This window comes from Melospiza melodia, chromosome 11 (genome assembly GCF_035770615.1).
Source record: "Melospiza melodia melodia isolate bMelMel2 chromosome 11, bMelMel2.pri, whole genome shotgun sequence".
Classification (NCBI taxonomy): Eukaryota; Metazoa; Chordata; class Aves; order Passeriformes; family Passerellidae; genus Melospiza; species Melospiza melodia.
Window position 1 is genome coordinate 29,882,541 of NC_086204.1, and position 22,739 is coordinate 29,905,279.

At 44.5% G+C, this 22,739-nt stretch overlaps 1 protein-coding gene across 1 annotated transcript in view; it reads left to right on the forward strand.

Annotated features, from left to right (window-relative positions):
* The window catches only part of ROR1 (receptor tyrosine kinase like orphan receptor 1), a 152,892-nt gene that overhangs the window by 113,986 nt on the left and 16,167 nt on the right, over positions 1-22,739 (forward strand). The window contains exons 3-4 of the mRNA XM_063166276.1: positions 1,695-1,982; positions 3,415-3,445. Of these exons, the coding sequence (XP_063022346.1) occupies positions 1,695-1,982; positions 3,415-3,445 (319 nt within the window). The remainder of the gene's footprint in view (positions 1-1,694; positions 1,983-3,414; positions 3,446-22,739) is intronic.

Sequence of the window (22,739 nt, forward strand, 5' to 3'; positions counted from 1 at the left end):
AAGTGGCTTACTTAGGCAGGCTGGGTGGCTGAGCTGGTTTGGAACGTGCTGGAGGGGTTTTTCACACTTTCAGGAAGGTTTCTTGCTGGAGTGAGCTGCAGGTGGACTTGAGAGTGATGGAGCACAAGCAGCACAGCACCAGTTTGGGGATGGAAGTGTCCAAGGCCAGGTGGGACAGGGCTTGGAGCTACCTTGGATACTGGAAGTTGCCCCTGCCATGCCAGGGGGTGGAAATGGGTTAACTCCAAGGTACCTTCCAACCCAAATAATTCTGTGATTCCGAGTTCACTGCCTGATTCTGGCTTTTCTTGACCTCCTGGTTTGGCTCTGAGAGTTCAGGAGCCAGATGCAGTTGGGATTTCTCATTCCTTGGCCACCCTGCTGGGACAGCCAGCAGCTGATGGTGGCCACCGTTAGTTTTGAACCTCTGACATGGAGATTCCATTCCCCATCCCCAACCCATCTTTAAAGGATTTTATGAAGTGGTGAGTACAGGGAATGAGGAATGGCCTCTTCCTGAGGGATGCCCAGTGAAATAGCCCTGGAGAGAAGGCAGTGCTCAGAAATGGGTTAGGAGAGATTCATCTTCATAATTTTAATTTCATTTGATTTTTCAATCATGAACCCTATTTCAGAGTGGAGGTAATCTTCAGTACTCTTAGCCATGGAAACACTGAGTGAGAATAAAGTCTCCTTTCCCAGATATGATCCTTATTCCTCATCTCTGCAGCTGGTGCTTACAAAATCATGGATTACACGCCATCTGCTCAGCCTGAGGGTCACTAAGAATGGCTTGGAGACAGGATCACAGAATCCTGGAATGGTTTGGGTTGGAAGAGACCTTAAATCTCATCCAGTGCCACCCCTGCCATGGCAGGGACACCTTCCACTATCCCAGGCTGCTCCAAACCCTGTCCTTGGGCACTGCCAGGGATCCAGGGACAGCCACAGCTGTTCTGGGTCACAGGATTTGCACTTCTGAATGATTCCTTTCATATGTTCCTACATTTGGTGGGCTATGGAATGAGCAGAGGCAGGTCGGCATCAAAATGAACAACTGGAGTGCTGAGATGTTTTTCCTGTGTTTTGGTTAGGAAAAAGAAAAGAAAAAACAGCAGCAGTGTTTTTTTCTATGTGCTAAATTAAGCCAAGTAGGAGATGTTGAAACAGCAGAGGGAACCCTGCTATCCACTGTGACAGTGTTCACAGGGGCCCGAGGATGAGGGAAGAGACGAGGATCTGACTCCATGTTTGAAACTCCATGTTTCAGAAGGCTGGTTTATTATTTTATTATATATATTATGTTAAAACTATGCTAAAAGAATAGAAGAAAGGATTTCATCAGAAGGCTGGCTAAGAATAGGAAAAGAAAGATTGATAACAAAGGCTTGTGTGTCGGACAGAGAGTCTGAGCCAGCTGACTGTGATTGGCCATTAATTAGAAACAACCACATGAGCCCAATCCCAGATGCACCTGTTGCATCCCACAGCAGCAGATAACCATTGTTTGCATTTTGTTCCTGAGGCCTCCCAGCTTCTCAGGAGGAAAAATCCTAAGGAAAGGATTTTCTATAAAAGATGTCGGTGACATTCCACCTCCTCTGTGTCACTTCCAAAGACCAGCGGGATCTTTCTCCACAGCGCCATCCCCGCTCTGGAACCCTTCATCCCCCTTCTTTTCTGCCCAACCCCAGATTACTTCCTGACGCTGGACGAGCCCATGAACAACATCACCACCACGCTGGGGCAGACGGCGGAGCTGCACTGCAAGGTGTCGGGGAACCCGCCTCCCACGGTGCGCTGGCTGAAGAACGACGCGCCCGTGGTGCAGGAGCCGCGCAGGATCTCCTTCCGCGCCACCCCGTACGGCTCCCGCCTGCGCATCCGCAACCTGGACACCACCGACACCGGCTACTTCCAGTGCGTGGCCACCAACGGCAGGAGGACCGTGTCCACCACCGGCGTGCTCTTCGTCAAGTTCGGTGAGTCTGCTCCTCGTAAACTGGCGCGGCTCCTGCTCGGGGGAAGGGGCTCGCCACGGGGAAGGCGGCGCGCCGGCGTGGCGGCAGCGGCGTGGAGTTGTTGAGGTTGGAAAAGCCAAGTTTGGTAAACTTATTGAGCTTGGGTTATGCAGAGAGCCCAGGAATCCATGAGCTGACTCAAAATGGGCTTCTCAGAGAGGGTGTTAGGATGGCAGTTCAGAAACGTGCCTTGGATGGAGCTTGGATGGAGCTCCTGGGTAGCTGAGGAGCCATGGGACACCCCTGAGAAGAGAGACTTGGACCCTGCTATCTGTCCTGCAGGGCTGGGATCTCTGCCCTTTTAACCCCATCCACAGGTTTCCTAAATAATTGGCTCCATGGGCATGTAGGAACAGCTGTATTTTCATAGAATCATGGAATGTTCACGTTGGAAAAGGCCTCCGAGGTCATCCAGTCCAACTAGAACCCAGCACTGCCACCATGTTCACCACTAAACCATGTCCCAGGTGCCACATCCATGTTTTTTGAACAGTTGTAGGGATGGTGATTGCCTTGAGTAGACTATTACAACACTTTTGGAGGAGAAATTTTCCCAGTATTCCATCCAAACCTCCTTTGGAACAGCTTGAAGCTGTTTCCTCTCCTCCTGTCCCTGTTCCCTGGAGCAGAGCCCAACCCTCCCTGTCTGTCCTCTCCTGGCAGGATTTGTGTAGAGCCCCCCTGAGCCTCCTTTGCTCCAGGCTGAGCCCCCATTAAATGGGGTACCTGGGCAGATTCAGACCAGAGGAGAAAAACTCCTTTATTCTGAGTGACCTCTGTGTCTGGTGAGTGAGAAACCTCAGCTGGCACTGCAGGCTGAGGGCCTGAGATGAGCCCCATATATACCTGTCAGGGAAAATAAGCACTCATTCTCCCAAGTTTATATTGAGATAACTGCCTTCAAAGCTGGTCTCACCACTCAGAAGATTCCAAACAAGAAACAGGTTTTGTGTGTCTTCTCCCCCTCCTCCTCCACGGTCAGGGGGAAATAATTCACTGAGATGAAGATATTTGCACACAGTCCTGGTTAATCCTCTTTGGAGCTGGACAAATAACACACAACGAATGATGGATGTGATGAGTTTCATCTTCATTTTTTTCATAAATCTCCCGTGTTTTCTGATTTCTGATAAGAAATTAATCATTAGGTGTTCTCCTAAGGCAGTTTCAAGGGGAGGGTGAGCTGCTCACCTGTTTATTGTCCTGTGTCATGTTCTGCAGCCAATACAGCCTTTTCTTTGGTGCTGAGGGGCTGCCACTCCTCTGTTCAACTCCATAAACCACAGGCAGCACCACAGACTGGTGCTTTTATCTTTTAAAAGGTTTTCAAAAGCTTCCTGCTTGCTACCTTGCCGTAACTCATCCTGCTGTTTTTCTTCTGTCACTTTTCCAGGTCCCCCGCCAACAGCGAGCCCAGGATCCTCGTAAGTCCTTTCATGTCTCTTCGGTGCCTTCATTAATCTTGCATTTCAGCAGGCAGAAGTTCATTTGTCATGTGGTGTGACAGGAGCACTTTTCCATTCTGCTTTTTAAGTCAGATAGGATGGTAATTTATTGTGACGGAGTTATCTGTCTCGCAGTGATGTTTTCATGTTATCGTGTCAACTCCTGTTTCTTAGCCCAGACTTCTTAATTTGCAATATTATTACCTTTGGGTCCTCTGGTGCCTTCAGTCTGTGCAGTGATTTCAGGGCACCTACAGGTACTTCATCCATGTCACAGCCCAGTCAGGGAAATATTTATCACTACAAGCAGATTTTACTGCCCTGGGGCTTCTTGCTGATTTTCAGGGTCGTAAACTGTGTCTGTCTCTCTGTACCTGTATTAATAAACTGCCTGAAAAGATTTTTTAAAATATTTTTTAAAAGATGGAGTAGGTGGGTGGGAGCAGTGGCTGTTTGCACCATATCTCCCTGTGTCCTGGAGCTCAGGTTTGGCTCCTGCTGCAGGCTCTGAGCACTCCCCACGTTGTATTTTGGCAGTGGAGCTTCTGTCTTGGGCAGTTTTTGAGAATATTCACTTCTATCTCTAATTTCAAAATACCTGATCAAACCTGCTCACCTTTTCAGTGCCTTGCTGTTCTCAAGTGTGATGTGTGGCTGTCCTGAGGTTTGGAATCAGTTTTGTGGTGCTTATTCGCATCTCACATTGTGGAAAAACATTGAAAATCCACCTCTCCTGGTGAGGGGAGGGAAACAGGCACCCAACTGAACCAGAAAATTCATCTATTAATGCGATAAATGCAATTACAAGGGATGAAAACCCTGGGAGTGTGAATGTTCCTGGCTCTTATGGAAAACCTTCCGTGAATTATTGCTGAGGATATGAATGAGGAGAAGCCTCTGACCACAAAAGGATGTTGTAGGATGCCCTCTAATGGAACAGCCTAAAATGTGGTTTTATCTCCCCTTGTGAAGGTGCTGCTGTGGAGTCCTGGAGTTTGCTTTGGAAGGGCAGCTCTGTGCTGGGGTTTCAGGGGGTTCCAGCCCTGCTGGGTGATTCTGAGGGGCTCTGGGGAGGGAAGTTTCCTGCTGCTCTGGGATTTGGGGGCTGTTGGGCTCTCCAGCAGTTTGGAGAATTAATTAATGAGGTGAGAAAATGGGGATTTTGTGCTGCTCCCACCTAGTTTGGGGTTTCTGAAATTTGTGGGGTTAAACAACACCTCCTTGGTGGTCAGAGCCCACAGAGAGCAGAGCTGGGCTGGAGTTTCACTGTCTGGGCCACTCAGGATTGCCTCACTTTTTAAAACAAAATACATTTGGGAATCTTTTTACCCATTTTTTCTTTCTGGCAAGGGATTTGATGGTTTTTTTGCTCCCCTTCCAAAAAAAACCCCACAACTTAACCAGCTGAAATACACACAAAGGATGTGAAAAGGTGAAAAGAAAGGGAGATGTTCTCGTTAATAGTTGATTTTGTAGTTGTAATAATTATGATTTTGTAACGAAAAAAGACATTTAATCACACTTCAGTTGCATGTTGTGAAATGCAGGAGGGAAATTACCTCAAATTCTGGTTCTTTGTGTTTGCTGCTCCTTGCATGCAGGGAATGTCCTGGGGACTGGATTGTGTGACCCTCGTGTCGCCTTCTCCCTATACAAGTTGAAAAATGAATTTGTGGCTATGAAATTAATTTTGTTGCTTTTCTTTCTGTGCAAGCCAAGCTCATCTGTGGCGGTTTTCAAGCTGCAGGGTGAGAGATGAAGTACCTGGCTGTCCTCCCTCATCATCCTCCCTCTGGGGAAACACTTCCCTTGGGAACAGTTTGGGCCATAAAATCAGGAAAAAACCTGATGCAAATTCCTGGGCCTGCTGTTGCCATGTCTTTATCAGCCACCCATGAGTGCAAGGTGCTCTTCATTTACAGATTTCATTTGAGGATCCTGTTTTTACAAATATCCACCCACTCAGCCCTTTTCCCTCCATAATTTATAGAAAAACAGATGGGCCAAGTGTGAATGGGAATGCCAGATGATGATTTCTGTGAAAGGGATAGATAACACAATAATTCTTGTGTGTTAATTTTGCTGCTTTCCCTAAGAGAAAGGGGCAAAAAGTCAGATTTGGAAATCAGTCTGAAGGAAAGTGCTGCTGGGTGGGCAGCACTGCCTGCCCTGAGCATCCTTCCTTTAACTCTGCCCTGGGATCACATTCCATGGTCCTGCTCTGCTGCTCTCACTTAGCTTTTTTATTTAAAAAAAAAAGCCCAACAAGCCCTACTTGTGCTTTAGAAAGAAATAATTATTTATATTATATAAGAATAAAAATATTATATTACTATATAAAATATTGATAATAATATAAAATATAAAATATAAATATTATTTTAAATAATAGAAAATATTTAATATAAAATATAATAATAATAAAAATTTATAAAATAATATAAAATATAGTAAAGATTATATAAATACGTACTAGTATATTATATTTCTATATTACAGAAATAATATATAATATAGAAATATAGAAATATAATATAAACATATATAATTTATATTCTATTAATATATAATATTGTATTTATAATATAGAAATATTATATACACACATAATTTTAATATAAAATTGAAATTAATATTTTAAAATATAATAGAAATATATAATATATAATACATAATAATATAGTATAGTGTAATATAATATAGTGCGATATAATATATATTGTATTATATTATTTATATTTAAAATAATAATAATTATAATATAAAATATTATATCTCTGGGTGCTGCAGCTGCAGGGCCAGCTTCAGGCAGGTGACAGGAGGCTGTGGATGCCCATGTCCCACAGCTGGATGGGTCCCCAGGAGGCAGCTCAGGCTCTCCACTGCTGGAACCCTTTCCCCAGTGTGGATGGAGTCAAGGGCACCTCAGAGCAGCCTGGGAGGGACAGAGAGGTCAGGGAGCTGTGGCTGGAAAAGCTGGATTCATCACCCTCAGCTGATATATGTCCTTTTCTCCATGAACGTCTGAATTCAAACACAAATTGGGTTGATTTAATACTTTTAGTTTATTTTTAGGGAGATCAAAGGCAGCATTTTGGTGGTTCACTGGTGTATTTGTGCATTGCTCTGTGTCTGTGCATTGCACATAAATTTATCCCAGAATCCCAGGAGGGTTTGGTTTGGAAGGGACCCCAGAGATCCCCTAATTCCAGCCCCTGCCACAGACACCTTCCTCTAAACCAGGAATTTGCACTGTAGCCATTGCTTCTCAAAATTTCCCCCAAAACCCAGATTTTTAACATTATTTTTGATGTTCCTGTGCTGCACATCCCTTTGAAAGTCACTTTTATCCATCATGCATGGCAAGGTTGGTCCCTGCAGGACACAGAAATGTGTTTTCACCTCGGGCATCAGAACCAGAGATCAGAACCAGAACAGAATGGGGTCAGGGCACAGCAGAGTCCTGGGATGAGAGGGTTTAATGTCACCACAGAGACCCTGTGGGCTGGGAATGTTCTGTGCCCAATCTTTGTGTTCTTCTTGTCTCATTCTCCATTGTTCCCCTTCCCCTGAGCCTTGGCTTTGTGCTTACCCCAAGCTTTGACACTGCAGGAGAAATCCTGGGCACAAATCACTGAAATTTGGGGCAAGAACTTCCACAAGAGCTGCAGTGAGGGAGAAAAGGAAAATGCCAGTTTGCATGGGCTGGTGTAAAAATGAGCTGGAAAAACCCTGCTTGAGTGGAATCCAATAGGAAGAGTGCAGGAAAATGCTCTGTTTTTATTATGTACTATTATTTATTATTTATTATTTATTGTGTTGTGAGCATGTTCTGAAGAGGTTTAACCTGGATGTGTATGGCAGGGGTATATTCCCAAGTGGAATATGTGCATGCTGGTGCCAATATTCCTCTGGAACAGTCCTTTTGTTCTTCATGGAGCCTCTTCTATATATAAATACCCTAAATATGGCATTGTTTTGTTCTTTATTTAACCACTGGGAACGAGGAGAGGGGAAAAGAGGAGACAAGAGGGCTGTAACTTTAAGGAGCATCTGATTCATAAAATGAAACGAGGTTTGTGATTCCCAGAAATAAATAGCTTGCAAAGCTTGAGAAACCACAACCCCCCCTGGATTTTCCCATCTTTTTTCAGTCATTGAGATTTATTTTTTTTATAATTTTTCTTTTTTTAACTTTCAGCTAAACACATCTGGGTTTTTTAGTAAAACAGATCTTTTTGTACAGTGGCTCTGTGTGCCAGCAACAAGAAAATGTGTAAGCACTGGCCAGCATCCAGGTGAGGCTTGGCCAACTGTGTGTGTGATTGTGGATTTCAAAGAGGAGCGCAGACACTTTCCTCTTTTGGCCACAGAAGGTAAAATTTAGAGAAGAAAAATGCCAATTTTTTTGGCCAGAAAAGATTCACTGCTCAGCAGCATCCTGGGAGTGATGTCCCTGCACGCTGGTGCCAGGTTTGGCTCCCGGAATCCTGGAATTCCAGCCTGTCCCACTTTTTGTGGCTGGCACAGAAACTCCCTCCTGCTGTTCTGTGATGGAAATTTTGAGTGAGGGCTGGACACAATTCCCAGGTGTTTTTCTGTGGGATCTTTTAGAGTCCCACTGTGTGCTGGGGCAGCACTCGTTCCTAGAGCCCTGTGGGATGTGAGACTCAGCCCTGAGGTGGGATATTCCACGCACAGGCCAACATAAATACATTTTGGGGGGAAAAAAGCCCCACGTGGAGCGAGGCTGGAGCCTGAGTGGCTGATGCTGACACAAACCATGTTGGTCCTGCTGCATGACTTCATCCCAGGGCAAATAATCCCCCCTCAGTTTGCCAGGCAGGTTATCTGCCAGGGCTGCAGGGGGAATGTTCCCAGGGAGGGCTGCCTTGTCCCCTCATGGGCTCTTTGATCTGCTGCACACTTATCTCTCTCGTGCCACTGATGCCTCAGGTTTGGCTTTTCTATTTTCACACTCTGTGCTGCTTTAGTGTGAGGGTCTGGGCTTCACATTCAGGGGATGCTGAGCTCTGTGCACAGAGCAGGGAGACAAAACAATTCCTGCTCCAGCTGGGCACCAAGGACAAATGACCCAAATCTCAGCCCAGGAGCACAAACCCCGTGGGCTGGAGAGAGAAAAACAAGCAGGGTGGGACTGCCTGGGCTAAAGCTGGGATGGGACAATGAACTGCAAGGTGCAAATGGAGCAGAACTGATCCCAGGGACAGAGCCCGTGCCCGGCCGTGCATTTTGGGGCCATTTTGGTTCATCTTGGGTGCAGCCCTGGCTGGGCTCTTGCAGGGGGATAGAATATAAGTAAATAAAGGTAGTATAGAAAGTAATCTTACCCCTAAGGAGTTGCAGCTGAGCCAATTATTAGAGATTAGGAACAGGCCTGACTTTACCAGGCCACAGCTGTAGCCAGTGAGAGGAGTGTTATAAAATAGTGAATTACCTGGTTGAGAGGGGAACTGGAGTCAATTGGATGCTGGGAGAAGAAAGGAAAATCAGTGCTCTGAGGAGCTGCCTGCAAGAAACATCAAGCAGGTATGAAATTCTTGCAATAAGGAGACAACAATATGTGATATTTGCAATATAATGATGATGGCTTCTTGTGCTGCCCAAGGTGCATCCATGGAGGAGATCCTTTGAATAAATCCCTGCTTTATTCTGGGACTCTGCCCAGCCTCTGCTCCAGGGCAGCCTGCACAAGGCACCACCACTGTCTCACCTTTCTTCTGGGTTGTTCTGCTCTGGCACTGGGGACAATGGAGCGGCTGCTGAGGGTGCTCAGGCTTTTGGGATTTGTGCTCTTGGGTTTTCCTGAGCGAGCAAAAAGAACTGAAAACCTCTGGGTAAATGTAACACAGAATTTGGGAAGCTGCAGTCAGGTCTTGTATGAAGTGCCTTGGCTGCAGAGCCTATTCCAGGGTGTTTTATCACCTCAGGGTACTTAGGTAGCTAAATATGCACCTTATCTGGGAATCCCAGGCTCCTTTGCCTCTCCACCTCCCCTTATCTCCCAGGCATGTGGGGAGCTGAGCCAAAGCCAGGTTTAAGGTGTGTTAGAGGGGCCTGTGTGAGGGATCAGCTTAAACTATTGCAGGAGTGGCCTGGGACAGGAAAGGGGAATGGGATCACAGGGACACAAAAGGGAGCGGAATCACAGGGTGGGCTGGGCTGGAAGGACCTTAAATCCCACCCAGTGCCACCCAGCCATGGCAGGGACACCTCCCACTGTCCCAGGGTGTCCAGCCTGGCCTTGGCACTGCAGGGATCCAGGGGCAGCCACAGCTGCTCTGGGAATTCCATCCCAGCCCTCCCCACCCTCCCAGGCAGGAATTCCTTCCCAAAAATCCAGCTGCTCCTCTCTGCTGTTCATCACCCACTGATGTTCCTGTGAGCAGTGCTGCAAACAGCCAAGTTCTTTGCCAGGAAAAGCCGTAAACTGTGTTTTGTCATGCTGTGGCAAACCCACAGGAAAGAAACTGGCCTGGAGTTTGGTGAAAGACTGACCTTAGAAAGTGCTTTTGGCTTTTAAAAGGGTGTCAGATAAGCATTTCTGCAGATGCCAGCTGGAGTGCTCCCTTATCTGTGGGCAGTGCAAACAAAATCCCCTCCTGCCCACACGTGGCACAGGGAGACAGAGCTGCATTATCTGAAAACAAATTAATTGCAGAGGTGTCAATATTTTTTTAGGCAGGGAGTGAGGTGCATTAGGATTGGGCATGGGGAGCACAAAGGGCAGACAATGTGCCATTAATGTTTGGTTTTCCCTCTGTGCAGGGTCCCCAGAGCAGCTGCAGATGGGAATAAATGGAAATAAAGGGGTGGAGGTGGCCCCTGTGGGATGCTCCAGTCAGGGTTTGAGGGTTTGGGGTTTCCATTTCCATCAGGAAAGGATTCCCTGGCCTGGCATGTGGGATTTGTGGCCAGATCCTGGGGACTGGGGGAGCTGAGAGTGAGGATAACACTGAAAGAGGCATTTGTGCTGTCATTCTATCTTTATTGCCTTTATTTATATATCAGACTTTATTTATATTCATATTTATATATTTATATATATCAAGACCTTATTGCATTTTTTAACCCTGGATCCAGGAAATTCTCGAATCCCTCCCTGGGTCCTGGTTATTTATTGGCCTCAATGATTTTTCCCAACCTTTATAAATCTCTGATTCCAAGGGGACTGATAAGCAAAGCACAGATATAGGATAAACTTCCCTCTCTCTAATTGGATATCTCAGTTATCAGTCCTTCCTCAACATTAAAGAAATCCAGTGATGACATAATTTGACCCTGAAATACAGACTCTCTGCCCGTCTCCCTGATTTATTTAAAAAGGAGAAAAGCGAGGATCATTTTGAAGTTTTTGACAACAGAAAGGCAAAAAAGTAAATCAGGAAAGGCTGGAAAGTTGCATTATTTCTGCTGATCATTTCCTGCAGGGCGTTGTGTTCATGGAGATATTCTTCAACTGTTGTAAAAAATATTAAATATCATTAAACCCAGTTGGCAGTCTAGGTCTGACCAATAATAAAGCCAAACCAGACAGCCCAACCTGTGAATATTGTTTCTATTTGTTGGAACCCTGATTGCTGAGAATTTTAGACTTTCTATACTGACACACGCTAACACTACATTTAACCTAAAACTCTAAAGAAAGCTTCCAAAATTAAATAATAAAACTAAAATTAAAAGTGTGTTGTTTAAATAGAAGTATAGAATATCACATAGTAGAAAATGTAAAGTTTTAAAATATAATAATGAATATAAAACAAAATGAAAACTTTATAACAGAAGCTAATCCTTCTTCATAAGTTTTAGTATTGTGTATTTAAATTAAAAAGTCCACATTATAAACCACAAGCAATTAGTTATTAAGTTAAAAATAAAAATAATTTAAGTATCATTTCTTAATTAAACAGCTTATCCTTAAAAAAGCCTTATAAAAAATACAACTCATGTTTTTACTTTATTGACATCAAATACTATAAAACTCACAGTTTATAAAACTGTAATATAAATAAAACCTAATAAACATCTAAGTCCAAACAAAAGCTACCATCTCACACATTTAATCATAACAAAAAAGGTTCAAACACAACAACCATTAATGCCTTTTTCCTGGGTGTCACCCTTTTTGTCTGGGTTGGAATTCAGCCCCCAGGACAGGGGATCTGTGTTCCTAAACTCCACATTAAGGCTGATTCTAAAAGCCTGCTTGGAAACAAAACTATTGGATTTTATTAAACATTCTGAGCTTTTGTTATTAATTAATATTTTATTATTTTATTTAACAAATATTTTATTTATTAATAAATATTTTTTGATTTTTTAACTTTAAGAAATATTTTGTTATTTATTAATAAAAGCAGATTTTGATTTTATTTTTTGCTGAGGCCATCAAGCATTTGTGTCAGAAAATGAAAACTGCAGAGCCCCTGAGCCAGCAGAGAGGAGGGAGACGCTGGCAGTGCTTCAGAGCAGTCTGAAATCTGCTTTTCCCATATTTCATGTGGTCATTCCAGGTAACAGCCCTTTTGAAGCCAGCCCCAAAATCCCTGGTGGAGCTGCTAAAAGCTTGCAGCAGCACTTGGGGCCAAACCACTGCGTTTTGGTGAAGCATTCCAGTGCTCAGGAGCTGGGCTTTGCTCTTTGAGACGGGTTCAATCAAAAATTCCCGTTTAGCTCTAATCAGAAGGACATTTTAAGTGGCTTAGAGGGATTTCTTTGGGCCTGAGGGCTGTGAGGAAGGAGCTGACAGTGTTGTAGTGACAGTGGATTTGTGCCATGCTGGCCTGGCTTTGGAAAGACTTGGCCTGAATGTGTGCTCAAAGAGGACAGATAAAAAATGATGTTTTAGGGAGTTTCTAATTCATGTGAGATTAAACCTGATCTTGGGGCAGCACAGGAAAATCACTGATCTGTTGTTTGATTTGTGAACCCACCCCAGTTCCTTCTTCAGTGTCCTGGCACTGCAGAGCTGCTAAAACAGAGGTGGGAAGTGTTGTTTTGGGGACAAAGATTGTATTTTATCTCAGTCCCTGGCTTTGGCAGCTTTCTCTTCTGTTTTGGGGGTTTCCTGGTATACCTTATGCAGTTAAAAAATAAAATACAACAAAAAGTTAAATTGTTTGAAACCAAGGTCCTTGATTTCCCTCCCCACCAGCCTGTGGTGGGTTCAGAGCCATTCCAAGGATTCAGTGCTGCAGGAGAACAGAAAATTTGAGTTATTCTGGTCTCCAGTGCCTCTATTGCCCAATGTTTTACTCCTGGGGAAGAGTGGGAAGGGCTGTAGGTGGAGGAGGGAAGAAGGGAAATAATTCTATAACCTGCGTGTGAAATGGTGTAAAATGCTGTCATGAGTTCAGTGTAACTGAGTCAGGAAACTGACAGATGAAATTGGGACTTAATTAGGATTTTCTGCAAGAGAAAATGGAACATCTCTCAGGTGGAACAAGTGGCTTTCAAAGTCCTTGTTTTGCTTCAATCCCTGCAGTGTCTGGTGGCCAAATGCTGCTCTAGAACTTCCCTGGGAGTGGCTGGGTGGAATAAAGAACTGCTCACACATTTCAGAGCTCACTTTTAATATCTGAGGTCATCCCTGAGGTTCCCCTGGGCCATAATGCCTTTAATTAGGAGGGAAATCCTATTTAAAGGCCTATAACGTTTCTGTGGTCGCAGTAAAACCTCTCACACAAGCCAGCAGTCAAACCTCAGTGGGCAAATCTCAATCTCTGTCTCATTTTGTGCTTTTTACCTCAGTGCCCAGCTGTTGCTGATATTCCTTAGCAAATCCTCTCCTGCTCCTTTGGTTTTGTGCTGATGGGAGCCAGGGAAAGGAGGAACACTGAGGGATGTGCTGTACTCAGCCTAGTAAAAACATTAAAGTGGGAGTAACTCTGTAGTGACCCAAGGGGCTTTCGTGACTTCAACAGGGTGTCAAACCTTGGGAATGAGTTTTCCTACAAGGATAACATCACTGCTCAGCCAGCCTCTGTGTAGTTACTGCTCACCCCCAGTGTGTGCAGCTCCATCACAAAGTCCTGCAGTGCGAGGGAGAAGATTATGAGGTGCTACATTATTTATCCTGATAATTAAAACCACTCCTGATGTTCCAGCTCTGCCTGTTCAAAGCAATAACCCCGGGCCACCTCAAATACTGTAAAAGGAGTTAATCATCCATTTCTGAGTGTGTCAAGTTTATTGATCTTGTTAACAGGAAAACATGTGTGGTTACCTGGGTGAGGAAGGAAAGCACTTATCAGCTGAGCTGGTGTTTGGATGCTGTTGTTGGTGCCTGAGCCTGCCAAGATCAGTGCTCAGCAAAAATGAATCACAAATGTTACCCTGCCGTGGTTCCCCAGCCAAATTTCTTGTCTGGGTGAGTTTACTTTAAACAAATAAATTTTCTCTCCCTCCTGATTTTGCTCCAGATGAATGGGCACATTATTTTGCCACAGTTCTGCCCAGCAATTAGCACCAAGAGCACTTTGCAAGGCAGTCCAGTTTCAAGGTTCACAGCTGGTTTAGAGCTTGGGGGGACTTAAAATGAGAAGGGACTGATGCCTTGTGCAGGCTGGACAGAGTTCCAGAATCAAGCAGGGATTTATTCAAAGGAATGGATCTCCTCCATGGATCCACCTTGGGCAGCACCAGAGCCCAGCCAGGGCTGCACCCAAGATGAACCAAAATGGCCCCAAAATGCACGGCCGGGCACGGGCTCTGTCCCTGGGATCAGCTCTGCTCCATTTGCACCTTGCAGTTCATTGTCCCATCCCAGCTTTAGCCCAGGCAGTCCCACCCTGCTTGTTTTTCTCTCTCCAGCCCACGGGGTTTGTGCTCCTGGGCTGAGATTTGGATCATTTGTCCTTGGTGCCCAGCTGGAGCAGGAATTGTTTTGTCTCCCTGCTCTGTGCACAGAGCTCAGCATCCCTGAATGTGAGCCCAGACCCTCACACTAAAGCAGCACAGAGTGTGAAAATAGAAAAGCCAAACCTGAGGCATCAGGACCATTGCAGTCCTCACTGCTGTAGAACTCTCTTTGTGTATTGCTCAGTTCTGAGGATTTTTCAGTCAACTGGGTCGCATCTTTGGGGGACAAAAAAGGGGTCATGTGGATTTGATGTGTCTTTAATTTCTGAACATGCTCCTGCCTGGATCCAGATGCCCCTTTAGGATCCTAAATGTGCAACCACTCCTCCCTTTACAGCCCAGCTCCTGACTCAGCTGAGGTGGCCCTGAGAGGTCACTTTTCCACAAGCTCCTGGGAATTGCCCCCAGCCCCAATCCTGAGTTTTTTGGGCTTCATTCCAGCCATTCCCTGGTTTGCCTTGGGTGCTGTAAGGTCAGCAGACGTGGAGTGATTTGGGTTTTCCATGGACAGCCCAGGATCTCCTGCAGAGATCATGGAGGGGTTTCTTCTACAGCTCTGGGGTGGAAACTGCCTCAACCTGCCTGTGTTTAAATTCCTTTAGCAAGTCCCCTCTCGTGTCTTCTTAACTACTTTTGGAACAGAAACAATTTTATTGCATTTAAATGATAAATTTAACTCTTTTAACACCTTTAACTCTGGTGACAGTTGCGCCATTTCCATCTTGTGAGAAACAAATGTGAATTACAGCAGAAACTCTTCATCTTGGACTTGAAAGGGTCACAAAGCTTCTTTTGCACTGTTGGCAGCTCTGACAGCTTTGGAAATCTCCTTGTCTGGCTTTTGCTCCTCGTGGCAATTTTTTAGCATTCATTTAAAATTTGGTGGTGTCAGTTTTTCCTCCCCAACAGGTACCAATTAGGCCAGGAGCATCAGAGGAGGATTTGCCCTTCCAGGAGTGTTCCCATCATTTGGAGAATGGGAAGGAGCAAGAGATAATGACAGAAAAAAATTATTCCAGCAATGATAAACGTGAGGGAATGCTCTGGGGAGTGTTTTGGGGTCCAGTCTCAGCCCTGTGGGGATAAACCTGAGGAACTCTGGGCTCCAACTCTGTATTTTCCATGAATAACATGGATTGTTGCTCCGTCCTTGGCACTGCAGACAAAACAGGCAATCGTGGTCCTGCCAAAACCAAGTTCCTAGCTGGATCAAAGGAGCAGCAGGGGAGGAATATCAGGGTTTCCTTTGATTTCCAGCTCTAAATGCATGCATGAGGGGTGCCTGCCTTTCCAATGATGTTTGGCTTAATCCTCCAGGTTTTTATGCAGTTGCAAAATCCATGTTTTATGTTTCTAGAGCACCATAAGGGTGAGTATTGATCTGAGCATTTCACCCACTCTGAGATAAATCCCAGCTTTAAAATGTGATCCAGTGCAAGTGCCAAGTGTGCCAGAACAGATGTTACTAAAATAGGGTTCCAGAAACAAGCCTGTTATCTTAAATAATATTTTTTCCACGGGGAGAATGCATTAATATCAGCCATATCATGCATTTGAGCTTACCAATAGCAATTAATTCCAGATCTGCAGCTGAAATGTTGGTGGCACAGGTAGGAAGTCTGGCAGATGTGCTTTAATTTGCATCAAAACACCCCAATAATCAGGTGCAAAATGCCTTAAAAAAGTGTGATCCATTCCCAGTGGCACATTAACATAATTCCTCCTAATGCAAACCTCCAGGGGATTCCTATTCTCAATTGCTGGCACACAGGAATAATAAAATAAAACTAAATAAAGCAATTGGGATCGTTTTATGTGTTGAGAAATATCAATAAATTCCATATCCTAAGACTTTGGTCCAGAAAAATTTTGTGCACATGAATTTTAAAATGTGCTTGTTGTGGGGGATGAAAAGTGGCTTTTTTCACCTTGAAAACCAATTATTGGCTGTAAAAAGGCTGTGAAGGGACAGCATTTTAGATGTTTTCTACAGACTCAGACAAACAATTTAAACTTGCTGAGTTTCAGACTTGCTGGCCTTGAAAAATTAGGTTTTTCCAACCAAAAAAAAGAGGGTTAGAATGTACTTAATTCTTTTAATGCTGCTGCCAGAAAACAGCCAGGAAGGTGTGTTGGAACATATTCACTTTTTTGGGCTAACATGAGGAAGAAGCAGGGACTGGCTGGTTTTTTTTTTTTTTTTGTTTTCCCTAGAAACTGAAGTTTTGGGTGGGATTAGTCCCATTTTGGAGTAGAAAACTGCCATTTTTTAACAATTCTGTCCTCCAAGCAGGATTTTCAGAATTTAGGGCTGGGCATCCTTCTCAATGATAACCAAAATGTGAATAAATTTGGCCCTAAATTCTGAATATTCAATATTCTGAATATGAAACGTGAGAGGTTTGGTCCCAGGCTGGTTCCTGGAGTGTGGGTGCTTCACTCAGGTCTGAGCAGCCCCTGGAGAGAGGGGAAAATGCTTTTAAGGAAAACAAACAGCTTTTTTTCTCCATGCTTATCCCATTTCCATGGGGGCACAGAGGGACAGCTCCTCATTCCCTCTGGAGCCAATTTCCCCTGGTGTTTGTTGTTTTAACAAGGAGTTTCTCATCTCCAAAGGGATCTCTGCAGAATTTCCTGGTTTGGGATCATCTGTGGGATCCCTGTAGAGCTCTGGCCATTCCCAGATGAGGAATCTGTGGGGTTTGTGGGCACATTTATGATGGAGCTGCAGCTTTTGTGAGCCTCCACCAAATAATTCCGTGAGCCCAGCTGGTTAAAATGGGTTTGGATTTAGCCCCAGCTCAGGTTTGTGATGCTCCTCAACCCAGCAATCCCCACTGCTGAGGAAAGCTCTCAGGCCTCGCTCCCAGCAAGGTTCTTGAGGAAAATCCATTTTCTTAAAGCAGTCTGGGATTGCACAGGGCCATGGGCTTGTTCAGCTTGGAAAAGCCCTCTGGGATGGATACAGCCACCCCCAAGTGCCACATCCACGGGGATTCTGAATCCCTGCAGGGATGGGGACCCCACCATCCCCAGTCCTCATCCCTGATCACCTTGCCCATGAAAGAAAATCCCAATATCCAGCCTAAACATCTCCTGGCATGACTTGAAGCTGTTTCCTCTCATCCTGTTCTCTGGGAGCAGAGCCTGACCCCCCTCTGGCTGCCCTCTCCTATCAGGGAGATCTTTTTATCTGTGAAATGAAAACAGAATTAAACCAGCTAATTTTAGAACTTGCTGTTATTTTTTTAGCAGTCGTGGGCTCCATTTATTGATGGGTGCAAATTTCTGGTCAAATGATGGCTTAAACAAGCTAACATTATAGGTATTATTTTTAATTAACTTGTTCTGAGGCGTGTGTTTCACTTTTAATTCAAGTGTCAGCTTTGTGAAGTCTGTTTCTCATCATGCTAAAGGTTAAAATATTAGGTCACCAGAAGAAAGAACTATTTGAGGCACAGAAGACAAATTAAATGTTAGGAGGAAGGAGAGGGGAGGGAGGAGCAGAAATAGAGCTGTGACTCAGGAAAATAAGGGAAAGCAGGAAAGAGTTAGGGAGAGATAAAATGGGCCGAAACTCATTTTGTGGGGTTCTGTGTTGCAGGTTTTCTATCAGTTTGAAGAGTCCAAAGCTGCGTTTGCAGTGTCCTGATAGCCAGGAAGGGTTGGGATGTTGCTTTCTAGAACATCAGCATCTGGATTTTCAGAATTTAGGGCTGGGCAACGTTCTCAAGTCTAACCAAAATGTGTGTAATTTGGCCCTAAATTCTGAATATTTAGCTAGGAGGGATTTGAACAAAAAAAAAAAAAAAACCCTAAAGGATGTGGCCAAGCCTTAAAGGAATTCTCTTCCCTTGGCCTTGGTGTCCATTTCCCAGCAGTTGCAGGACGTGGATGAGGATGGGATGGGCTCCAGCCCCATCCATCCCCTCCAAGGCCCCTCAGATCCTGAGGCTGATTTATTGATTTTTGGTCAATTTTTAGCTCTAATTTGTGGTCCTAATGTGGCCTCAGTGCTAGCCTGGGCTCCCTGCTGCCATCCCACTGCAAATCCATTCAGCCAGCATCCCAAACCCACAGGAATTCTGGATTATTTATCCATACCTGGATTGGAGGCGTCATTCAAAGCCACCATCAGTCTGAACAGTGAGGTAACAACTAAGTAAAGCCATTCCTTAGGCAGATCTTATTGAAATACTTATTGAATTATTACATTATTTAGTTATTATTTTTTTAATCACAAAGTCCTAGAATGGTTTGGGTTGAGGAGGACATTAAAGATCATCTTATTCCAACCCCTGCCAGAAGCAGGGACACCTTCCACTATCCCAGGCTATTATTATTATTATTATTATTATTATTATTATTATTATTATTATTATTATTATTATTATTATTATTATTATTATGTGCAATGGGACTCTATAATGATGCCAAAGCACAGGATAATGAATTTTTTACTCTCTGCCTCTGCTTTCCCAGTGACCCATTTCAGTCCTGGCTGCCCTGTGCCTTTCAAGGGGTGTCAAACAGCAACAGCTTTTATTCCCCAGAATTTTTCCCTAAATTACACAATGACGTGGAGGTCTGGGCAGTTCTCTCCTCTTTGCAAAGTGAAACGCAGAAATGTGCTGAAATATTATCATGAAACAGAGCCAAGGTGTTCCCATTTTCCAAGTGAGGCACAGGGAACTGGGTTTTGCTCTTTGGAAAGTATGAGGGAATTTTATTCATCTGTTTGCTTTAAGGGAGATCTGCCAAGTCAAAACCCTTTCATTTCATCCTGTGTGAAGCTGGAACACAAGGAGGGAACAAAATATAAATTATTTAACAATGTACAAATAATTTATACAGAGAGGGGGCACTGGGTGTATGTAACCATAAAAATAATTTATTGCTACACCTTGTAATTAATGGCAAGGCAAAATGTCTTTCACTTTGTCAGTGAAAAAAATTTCTGCAGCCTTCACCCAGAGCCAAAACTTTTCCATGTCCACTTGGTAGATCTGGGAGATAATTCAACATTGATTTGCCTTTGCTCTTCAGGTTGGTTAATTCTCATAAATCAACTTTCCCTGCATTCACACCTCAATTCATGCTGGCTTTGGGGACACTCGGAGCATTTGGGACTTTGTCTTGCTTTGTTCTGTTCTCTCCTTTGGCCACTTTTGCTCAAGATATCCAAATTAGTCCAAATTAATTATGATTCTTTCTTGCAGGGTACTCATTTAAATCCTTCTTAAGGCAAAAATAAAGGAAAGGAAAGGAAAATCCATGGGGTGTGGTAGGGATGACCACACAATTACAGCAGGTCTGGAATATGCTTTTTTTAATATACTGGATTGTAAAATTCAATACAACATGATCTCACAGGTTCAGTTTTTCTATCAATATATGAAATTCTTCTAAATGAACTCACATTAAAGCCTGGCTACAGAGCTTTTGCTGAACTGAGTTCCTGGACTTGTTGGCATTTTCTGGAAATGTTGTTTAAATCTGGGCAATTTCTGGTAATTTAGAAAAAGGCTGCAAAGAAAATTCAGGCTGTTGGGAAGTGGAGTTTGACAGAGAACTTTGGTTTGTGTTCAGGAACCGGTTGCAGAGGAAGTGGTGCCACAAACTAAGAAAATCAGTATTGCAATCTGATTGTTGTTGTTTCTCTGCATGGGGATGCCCAGAAAGCTGCAGAAGTTCTGCCCAGGTTCAGAAAGGAGCTGCTTGGGAGGGGGAGCAGCCTCTGCACTCACTGGAGCCTCACAGCAGGAGCAGCTGAGATAAAATCAGAGGATGGGCTGGGCTGGAGGGGATCCTAAAGAGATTTTGGCTGTGGATGAGTTTCAAAGCTCCTCCTTCTGTGAGTTTGAGCAATCAGACACCTGGGCACGCTGTGAATTCACCCTTGGTGCTGTTATCACACCGAGCCAGGGGTGCTGCCACGGGGGGAGTGCAGCAGGATCCAAAAGCAATGGGCAGCTCCAAAATAAACACCCAGGCTGGGAATACTGACAGAGTGAAACAGAAAACAGAGTGCGAACCAAATCTGACAGGAAATAATCTTAACGGTGCTGTGTCATCCGTGGGTCATTAAAATCCAGTTCTTTGTCCTTCACCCAGTGCTCAGAGGGGCTCAGGGGTGCAGGCAGGGCAAGGAGCAACCCTGGGTGCTGAGAATTTCAGATTTCTGTGCTGCCAGGCACTGACCCCCAGGAGAACCCTGCACTAACCTGAGGTGTGGAGAAACTTCCAGAATGGAATGACAGAACTGGGATTGTGGGGGTGGAGTTTGAATAGAAGTGTGTGAGATCACATGGTGGGAAACTTAGAGTTTAAGGTTTATATATTTATATAATTTATTTTATTTAAATTATATTTTAAATCTATAAGCTTAGAGTTTTAAGTTTCATATATTAATAGAATAATAGAGTTTAAAGTTCTATATATTACTAGAATACTAGATACATATAGTAGTCTATATCTATTATATCTATTATATATATATTATGTATATATATATTATATATCTATTAATATATAAGATGGAGGTTTTGGGGCAGAGGCTGGTCCTTCTTCACCTTCATCTTCACTTTCTTCTTACCTTCTTCACCTTCTTCTCCAAGGGTTTGGGTGGTTTTGTGTAATTGGATAAAACGTCCCCATTGGGGGCACGGGTGGTTGGTTATTGGGTTAAAAGTAATTTAGTTGTCTTTGCTTCATTGGACAGTTTATCCTTGAAAGGCCTTGCAGAGAGAGATGGGGCTCCATTTTCAGTTTGTGAGAGTGAAGTGCAGCAGAACTCGGGGTTTGTGGGACTGTGGCAGAGATAAGGACTGACAAACATCTGAGACCCAGCGAGAAATTCCATCTTGTGCATTTAATCCCTGGCAAAAAAGAAGCAGAGACTCCACAGGAGTCGGGTGTGGGGCAGCTCCCAGAGCCCAAATCCCGGCTGTGCTGGGGCTGGGGTTGTTTCTGCACAAGGATTCGAGCCCATCCTCAGCCAGGAGCGCCTCCAGGCTTGCCCTGACTTCCAGGAGGATTTAAACTGGGCTGTAAGTGTTATTAACACGGTAATTGCTGGGTCGGGCCTAATTTCCATCCTGCTGGAGCCGGAGGGGCCTCTCCTTGTGCGGGATCAGGATGGAGAAGCAGGAACACATCGGAGCAGGGATGCGGTGATGGCTCACGCCGAGCAGGTGAGGGATGCCAGGCACGGACTGCGGGAAAGAATGCGGGCTCAGCCTTGATCCCAGGGAACTGAGAGCTGTGCTTAAAGCCAAAAATTGATAATAGCTGTGCTTAAAAACAAAACTTGGTAATAGCTGTGTTTAAAAACAAAAATTGATAATAGCTGTGCTTAAAGCCAAAACCTGATTGATAGGTGTGTCTAAAGCCAAAAACCGATTGCTGTGTTTAAAACCAAAAACTGATAGGTGTGTTTAAAGCCAAAACCCAATAGGTGTTTTTAAAGCCAAAACCTGATAGGTGTGTTTAAAGCCAAAAACCGCTGTGTTTAAAGCCAAAAACCGATAGGTGTGTTTAAAACCAAAAATCGATTGCTATGTTTAAAACCAAAAACCTCTGTCTTTAAAACAAAAACCTGATAGGTGTGTTTAAAGCCAAAACCTGATAATAGTTGTGTTTAAAGCCAAAACCTGATGCGTGTGTTTAAACCCAAACCTGATAGGTGTGTTTAAAGCCAAAGCCTGATGTGTGTGTTTAAATCCAAAGCTAAAATAGCAGTATTTAAAGGCAGAGCGCTGCCAGGGGGCAGCAGGAGGTGCGGAATGTGTTGGAGCTGCAGGATCCTTCATGCTCCTCTGGGTTTGGATGGGGTCGGATGGGATCTCTGGGAAGCACAGGGTGATCACCCCGGCAGCATCTGCTCGCTGGGAAAGGGTTTCCTCTTTACTCTAATGTTCCCCTCCTGGGATTTTCTGCAAAATCCCGTTCCACAGGACATTTCCAGCCAGGTGAGCCGGTGTCCCTGCTCCCTGCCCATCCTTGGGGGAGCCTTTGTGCAGTCCCCAAGTGAAATTCCATGTTAAATTTATTCTGGAGCAAAGGAGGCTCAGGGGCCCTTGTGGCTCTGCACAGCTCCTGACAGGAGGGGTTTGGGATCTGCTCCAGGGAACAGGGACAGGAGCAGAGGGAACGGCCCCAGGCTGGGCATGGGGAGATCAGGGTGGAGATTTGGGGAAATTCCTTCCGGGAAAAGGTTCTCCAGCCCTGGCACAGCTGTCCAGGAGTCCCCATCCCTGAAGGGATTTAGGATCCCTGTGGATGTGGCACTTGGGGACGTGGTCAGTGGTGGCCCTTGCAGCGCTGGGGAATGGTTGGACTGAATCTGAGCAGCCTTTTCCGACCTTAAGGATTTTATGATGCTATAATTCCA